At 43.3% G+C, this 8,064-nt stretch overlaps 2 protein-coding genes across 5 annotated transcripts in view; one reads left to right on the forward strand and one right to left on the reverse strand.

Moving 5' to 3' along the window:
- The window catches only part of GOLM1 (golgi membrane protein 1), a 67,415-nt gene extending 59,444 nt beyond the window's left edge, over positions 1-7,971 (forward strand). For both annotated transcript variants that reach the window (XM_012463785.2, XM_012463788.3), the window contains exons 9-10: positions 8-121; positions 6,224-7,971. In XM_012463785.2, the coding sequence (XP_012319208.2) occupies positions 8-121; positions 6,224-6,297 (188 nt within the window). In that variant the 3' untranslated portion in view covers positions 6,298-7,971. The remainder of the gene's footprint in view (positions 1-7; positions 122-6,223) is intronic.
- NAA35 (N-alpha-acetyltransferase 35, NatC auxiliary subunit) overlaps positions 1-8,064 on the reverse strand; it is a 99,849-nt gene that overhangs the window by 7,759 nt on the left and 84,026 nt on the right. The gene's annotated exons all lie outside the window — the stretch shown is intronic.

The raw sequence follows: 8,064 nt of genomic DNA on the forward strand, positions 1-8,064 counted from the left end.
TTTACAGGGAGAAACCAGCAAAAACTGAGAGGAGAAGATGATTACAACATGGATGAAAATGAGGCGGAATCTGAAACAGACAAGCAGGCAGCCCTGGCAGGGAACGACAGAAACATAGATGGTAACGGTGGTGCCCGGGTCGGTGGGGAAGTCATCTTTCATTTCCCCTTTCTGGTCCTTTGCTGTGATTATCCAGTGAATCCTCAAATAGTATCGTAATTAATGAATCACTTCAAGGAGACCCGTCTTTTCTTCAGGAGACTTTGAAAGCTGGGGCAGTGGAGGGAGGTGAGAGGGTTGAGAAGCCCACAGTGATGAAGACCATTCAGAAACTCTGCATAGTTCCTAGAAATATATTCAGTGTGGCTCAAGCCTTTAATTAAGTAGGATGATTTTTCAGTGACATTTAGAGATTTCCCGACAAAATGGCTAGGTCACTACTTGATTAGTCTACCTCCCAGATGAAAAGCCCCAGTATGTGCATAGAGCTTCCAAGCAGCTATTATAGCTGCCCTTTGTATTATTATTTTGAGTTTTTCAAGAGTCCAGGCCAGTATCTTGTAGAACGTATCAAACTCTGGCCTTGTCTGTTTGCTTGTGATGGATTCAGGCTGATGAATTCTTGCTTTCCCCCAGGAGGCATAACAGCAGGTGGTCCTACTGGGGTTGATTCCTTAGCTGACGTGGTGCCCATGAGGCCTCAGAAGGCCACTTTCCTTTGGACATTAATACGTCATCTAGAAGAGGATGCTATGAATTTGTGTAGCTTTACCATCCATTGATGAACACTGCCCATCAATGGATGGTAAACGTTTTACATTCTGACATCCCAGCACATTTATTACTTGACATCTTTTAAGGAACCTCCTCTCCATCCTCCAACACACTTGTTTGTTTTGGTATCACTATGGAATCACAGTATTCTTTGTTAAAATTCATTTTCCTGGGCTGGGCGCGGTGGCTCACGCCTGTAAACAGAGCACTTTGGGTGGCCAAGGCAGGCGGATTATGGGGTCAGGAGATCAAGACCATCCTGGCCAACATGGTGAAACCTTGTCTCTACTAAAAATACAAAAAATTAGCTGGGTGTGGTGGCACATGCCTGTAGTCCCAGCTACTCTGGAGGCTGAGGCAGGAGAATCGCTTGAACCCGGGAGTTGGAGGTTGCAGTGAGCTGAGATTGTGCCATTGCACTCCAGCCTGGGTGACAAAGCAAGACTCTGTCTCAAAACAAAACAAAATTCATTTTTCTATTAGATTCTTGGTGTTTTCTTTCTCCGTTTTTGAGAGCTCTTTATATATTAAGAAGATCGCCTCTTATCTGGGATGTAAGTTGCAAATCTTTCTCCCAGCTGATCTTGGTTTTGCCCATGGTGTAGCCATGCAACATTTTCATGCGTTTTTATCCTTTCTTTTATTGCTTCTGAATACTGAGTCACAGTTAGAGCAAGGCTTGCCCATCAGGGTTTGGAAAAAATTCATCCATGCTTTCATCCAGTATGTTTTAATTTTGTATGTGTTCCAATTTTATATTATAAAGTAAAATACAGGCCAGGCGCGGTGGCTCATGCCTGTGATCCCAGCACTTTGGGGGGCCAAGGTGGGCAGGTCACCTGAGGTTAGGTGTTTGAGACCAGCCTCGCCAACATGTTGAAACCCTGTGTCTACTAAAAATACAAAAAATTAGCTGGGGTGTGGTGGTGTGCACCTGTAGTCCCAGCTACTGGGGAGGCAGAGGCAGGAGAATCACTTGAACCTGGGAGGCGGAGGTTGCAGTGAGCAGAGATTGTACCACTGCACTCCAGCCTGGGCGACAGAGTGAGACTCCATCTCTAAATAAATAAAGAACTAAATAAAGTAAAACACAGATTCAGAAAACATGTGAAACAATGAGTTTCACTAAGGTGAACACCTTGTAACTGCCTCCTCCTTACTAGCAGAACGTGGCTGGCCCTTCTCTATGCCGTTTCCATGGCTCCCTCTTCCAGTCAGAGCTAGCTCCTTCCCCCAGTAGTAACCACCATCCTCACCTTCATAGTAGGCATTTTCTCACATTTCTTTATGGATTTATCACCGAAGTGATATTCACATCACAGTTTATTCTTGGCCATTTTCTTAAATTTTGATATATCTGTAAGTCTCTGTTAATCTATAGGTTTCTTTTCTATTCCTTTCTCGCCTTTGCAGTATGTCAAAGAACCCAAGCCAGCCAGGTGCGGTGAGTCACACCTGTAATCCCAGTACTTTGGGAGGCTGAGGTGGGTGGATCACCTGAGGTCAGGAGTTTGAGACCAGCCTGGCCAACATGGTGAAACCCCGTCTCTACTAAAAATACAAAAATTAGCCAGGCGTGGTGGTGGGCACCTGTAATCACAACTACTTAGGAGGCTGAGGCAGGAGAATTGCTTGAACCTGGGAGGCAGAGGTTGCAGTGAGCCAAGATCATGCCATTGCCCTCCAGCCTGGGCGACAGAGCGAGATTCTGTCTCAAAAACAAAAAACAAAAACAAGCCATGTGACCTGTAGTTTCCCACAGCCTAAATATTGCTGATTGTAGAGTCATGCGGCAGTTTAGCAAGGTCTCCTGGCCTCCGTTCTGCAGAGTGGCAGCTAGACCCAGAGGCTTGATGAGACTCAGGTCCAGGCGCAAGCCCTCGGTAAGATGATCGGTGGTGGTATGTGTTTTCGTCGGGAGGCATATCATATCTGATGTCTTTTTGTGATGCCAGTTGATGCTCAGTGCCTGTATCAATTCATTTCTATGTCATTTGTTAATTGGAATGTTCTTAGAAATAGACACTTAAGCCAGGCCTGGTGGTGCACGCCTGTAACCCAACACTTTGGGAGGCTGAGGCGTGTGGATCACCTGAGGTCAGGAGTTTGAGACCAGCATAACATCATGAAACCCCATTTCTACTAAATACAAAAATATTAGCGGGCATGGTGGCATATGCCTGTAATCTGAGCTACTTGGGAGGCTGAGGCAGGAGAATCACTTGAACTTGGAGGCAGAGGTTGCAGTGAGCTGAGATCGCACACTCCAGCCTAGGCAACAAGAGCAAAAGTCCGTCTCAAAAAGACCCTTCAGTGGTATTGTTTGTATAAGGTAGATAGGATAAATGCTTGATTTTTTCCTTTTAATAGTTTTCATGACTATGAATTGCTTCCCATCCTCCTCTGAGGGTGACTACATTTAAAATATCATCATAAACTTCAGAATTCAGCAGAAATCCTCAAGACAGCAGGAGTTGTTACCTTCACTTCAGTTTCTGCCTTACCAGTGCCTTTTATTACTATCTGGGCAATGCATTATTTTAATATTATTATTACTATTTTTTGAGACACAGTCTCACTCTGTCACCCAGGCTGGAGTGCAGTGGCACGATCCCAGTTCACTGCAACCTCCGCCTCCCAGGTTCAAGCAGTTCTCTGCCTCAGCCTCCCGAGTAGCTGGGATTACAGGCGCCTGCCACCATGCCTGGCTAATTTTTGTATTTTTAGTAGAAATGGGGTTTCATCATGTTGGGCAGGCTGGTCTTAAACTCCTGACCTCGTGATCCACTCGCCTCAGCCTCCCAAAGTGCTGGGATTACAGGCGTGAGCCACCGCACCTGGCATGCATGATTCTTAATTTTACCTTTTTATTTTGAAATAATTTAGATTTTTTTAAAAAGCAAAAAATTTCCATATACCCTTCACCCAGGTTCACTAAATGTTAACATCTTATATAACCAAGTAAAATTACCAAAGTAAGGAAATTAACGTTGATACAATGCTGTTATCTAATCTGTGTAGACTTTGTTCAACTTAGTGAGTGTCCAACTGGTTTTTTTTTCTGGCCCAGGATTATACATTGCATTTATTGTTGGACCTCTTTAGTGTTCTTTATGGTGGAGATGTTTCTGTCTTTATCATTCTGTTGTTGGTCTTTTTGAAGGACAGTGGCCCAGTTATTTGGTTGAAAGTCCCTCAATCTGTGCTTGTCTGATTCTTCAACAGTGTGCTCTTAAAAATTACATTTATCCAGGATGTCAGTTATTTCAATTGGCAGTTATTTGGAATTTTTAGAATGCAAGTCCTAATTTGAATTTTCAGCTATCTTCATTTACGCAATTTTTTAAAAACGGTAAATGGCGAATACAGCCAGACTTTTAAGCAAATACAGAGTCTCTTTCTGTTCTGTGTATGTCATTGACTCTGTTCATTTGTGTACTTCAGTTCTTGAGCATGTTTCACAGTCTGGTCACTGCCTTACCTCTATTCTAACAACTTTTTTTTTTTAAGACAGTTTCGCTCTTTTTGCCCAGACTGGAGTGTAATGGCACAATCTCAGCTCACTGCAGCCTCTGCCTCCCGGGTTAAAGTGATTCTCCTGCCTCAGCTTCCCAAATAGCTGCGAGCTGTGATTACAGGCTTGTGCCACCATGCCCAGCTAATTCTGTATTTTTAGTAGAGATGGAGTTTCACCATGTTGGCCAGGCTGGTCTTGAACTCCTTATCTCAGGCAATCCACCTGCCTTGGCCTCCCAAAGAACTGGCATTACAGGTGTGAGCTGGGATTACAGGCACCTGGCCTCTAACAACCTTTCCATTGTCGTGTCATACTAAATGCTTGGCTTTGTGGTGAAGGCTTTTTCGATCTCTCATCCCCTACACGCCTGTGTCCTAAGGACTTGACCTTGCGTAAGGTTTTAAACTAGGTAGGTAGGTAAGGGAAAGAAGGTAAGTGCCTTGTCAGCTCTCTGAAGAAGTTGAAATGTCATTAACATCAGCGTCCACATTATTTTAGATTGTGTCATTGAAATAGTTTGAGACCTTACTTGCTTCAGGGAAATAAGAAAAAGACATTAGCTCCAACTTTATTAGAGCCTTTAACAGATACTATTAGTTTAATAAGGCAATTATTTAAGGAATAGTCATTAAATTACCATTTAATGTGCCATAGTTATAAATCAAGACTGTGGTTTTAGGTTTTACTTGTGAAGTGTCTTTTTATGGTTTTTTTGTGTGTGTGTGTGTTAAAGGAGAGAGTAAGGCCAGATGGTAGAAGCCACATACAGACTTCAGCTCTGTAAAGCGGGAGAGCTTTGGAGTCACAAGAGCTGTCTGAAGCTGCGGACGGCTCTCAGGAGGCAGCATGTGCCACCAGAAGTGCAGTAGGAAGGGAATCACACCACACAGGAGGGCGATTACTATCTAAAATTTCATGAGTACACTTTATATTGTCCATTTGCTATGGCATATGGGGCATTATGTCACTGTTTTCACAAGTATAGAATCTTTAGGTGCCTCAGCTTTGTTTATGGCACATGGTTGGTCATGCATTCAGTCCCTTTGAAATGGGAGGCGTGCCTGTATGCCTCTCACAAGGCATGCAGTGGGGGTGTGGCTTGCTTCTTCGGTGCCCTGCAGCTCAATCCCCTAGGGGAGCATGGGTTCCGACCCCACAGTAGCATCTAGGGTTGAGTGTTTACAGCTCCTGAAGCCCCAGTGGGTGTGTGTTACAGTGTGCTCTTTCAGCTTAGCTGTCCACAGGCGGCTTGTATTAATTAGCTCAATTAGATCCTCTGCCTTATTGCAAGGACAGAGGGCTTTCTGTATCCCGGGTTCTTGTCCTAGTGTACTGGAAAAATCAGACCACGTGAGCTTGGAAAATGAATGCAAGATTTATTGAGTGGTGGAAGTAGCTGTCAGCAGATAGGTGGGGAGGGTCTTCCCCGGGAGTCGGGCTGCTCAGCAGCCAGGCTCTCCTCCTACTGTCCTTGGTCAAATTTCCCTTGGTTTCTGCGTCGTTCTGCCGTCAATTCCCTGCTGGTGTCTGTCGACGTGCTCTTCTGCAGTGTGTTCCTGCAGTGTGTTCCTCTCAATGCCCAGCCACTTGTATGTGTGCCCGCTGGGGTCTCGGTTTTTATAGGCACAGGATGGGGGGCATGGCAGGCCAGTGTGGTCTTGGAAAATGCAACATTTGGTCATGAAGACAGGCCTAAAGGTGGAGCCCTTGCCAGGGACCCTGCCTTTCTCTACCCAGCACTTCCCTGCCTCCTTGTATCACCTTTGCCATCTCATCCTTGATGAGGAATGCAATTCCCAATTACAGTGTTCCTGTGGGAGATACAGTCCTCTTTATGACACAATTTCTAGAAATTAATGCAAAATGGGACCTGCCTAGGCTGGTAACTCAAAATGTTTAATCCTAGAATATTATGTTTTTTTTCCTTTTTAGTTTTTAATGAAGATCAGAAAAGAGACACCATAAATTTGCTTGATCAGCATGAAAAGCGGAATCATACGCTCTGAATTGGAATCATCACGTATTCACATCAGGACTGAAGAGATGACTACAAAATGTCCATGAGGGGCTGAATACTTAAAACTGTGAAATGTACTAAAATGTACATCTAAAGATGATTATTGTGAAATTTTAGTATGTACTTTGTGTAGGACAAATGGAATGGTCTTTTAAACAGCTTTTGGGGGGTACTTCTGAAGTGTCTAATAAGATGTAACAATTTTTGATAATAGGTATTTTATGAGATCAACACCAAAAATGGAACATAGTTCTCCTTCAAGTGTTGGCGACAGTAGGGCTTCCTGATTCTGGAATGTAACTTTGTGTAAATTAACAGCCACGTATAGGAAGAGTCCATCTGCTGTGAAGGAGAGACACAGAACTCTGTCTGGGTTACCTCTGGCATCGTCCTGTCCATGTGCTGTGCTGAGTGCTGGTGCCAGCCTGTTACCTGTTCTCACTTAAAGACTGACTGGCTTACGCTCTTGTGCAGTCAATTCAGATTCTGACAATCAATGGCCTAGAGCACTGACTGTTAACACAAGTGTCACTAGCAAAGTAGCAACAGCTTTAAGTCTAAATACAAAGCTGTTTTGTGAGAATTTTTAAAAATGTTACTTGTATAATCCTTGTTTTTAATGTGCAAAACACTAAGCGGCTTACAATTTGAACATCTGTGGTCTGTATTTACTTTGTCTCATGTATGTGGGCAAAGTAACATCTTCTCTAAATATATTACCAAGAAAAGCAAGGAGCAGATTAGACATTTGAAAAAAGAGGTCAAAAGCGGGCTGACCTGGAGCAGAGCATAGTGAGAGGCAGAGGCACGGCACGAGAGGGCAAGTTTGTTGTGGACAGATCTGTGCCTACGTATTATTACTGGAGTAAAAGAAAACAAAGTTCATTGATGTTGAAAGGATATATACAGTGTTAGAAATTGGGACTGTTTAGAAAAACGTGAGAAATGCAATGGTTTTTGTCATAGTGTACACATTTAGCTTGTGGTAAATGACTCACAAAACTGATTTGAAAATCAAGTTAATGTGAATTTTGAGAATGACTAATTCCTAATTCACAGTAACAACGGCATTAAGGTTTGACTTGAGTTGGTTCTTAGGATTTATGGTAAATATGCTCTTACCACTTGCAAATAACTAACTGGCCTCGTCATTAATGACTTTCAGTAAGGCTCTCTAAGGGGTAAGTGGGAGGATCCACAGGATTTGAGATGCTGAGGCCCAAGAGATCCTTTGATCTAACCCTCTTATTTTCAGAGGGGAAAATGGGGCCTAGAAGTTATGGAGTATCTAGCTGGTGTGCTGCCACCCCTGGCCTCACACTCCCGAGTAGCTGGGACTACAGGCATGAAGTCACTGAAGCAGGCCCTGTTTGCAATTCATGTTGTCACCTCCAGCTGGAACATTCTTCATGTCTATGTCCTTTTAACCCAGTCACTAAGGTTAAACTTTCCCACCCAGAAAAGGCAACTTCTTAGATAAAATCTTACTTTCATACCCTTCTAAGTAAGTCCTTTTCCAACCTCACTTTGAGTTCCTCTTGGGGTTGATAGGAATTCTCTCTTGCTTTCTCAATTAATAAAGTCTCTCTCTATTCATCTCATGTTTAATTTGTATGCATAGAATTGCTAAGAAATAAAATATTCTGTTCAACAACTTTTAAAACTTGCAGAGCTCTCATTTTCCTTTCCCCCTTCATCCTCTATTAAAGAATCTACCCTCAAACTGTGGACTAAGGATGGCAGTTTGCCTTAAACC

Source organism: Aotus nancymaae, unplaced genomic scaffold (genome assembly GCF_030222135.1).
Source record: "Aotus nancymaae isolate 86718 unplaced genomic scaffold, 86718_ANA_hifiasm-v0.15.2.pri h1tg000041l, whole genome shotgun sequence".
Taxonomy (NCBI): domain Eukaryota; kingdom Metazoa; phylum Chordata; class Mammalia; order Primates; family Aotidae; genus Aotus; species Aotus nancymaae.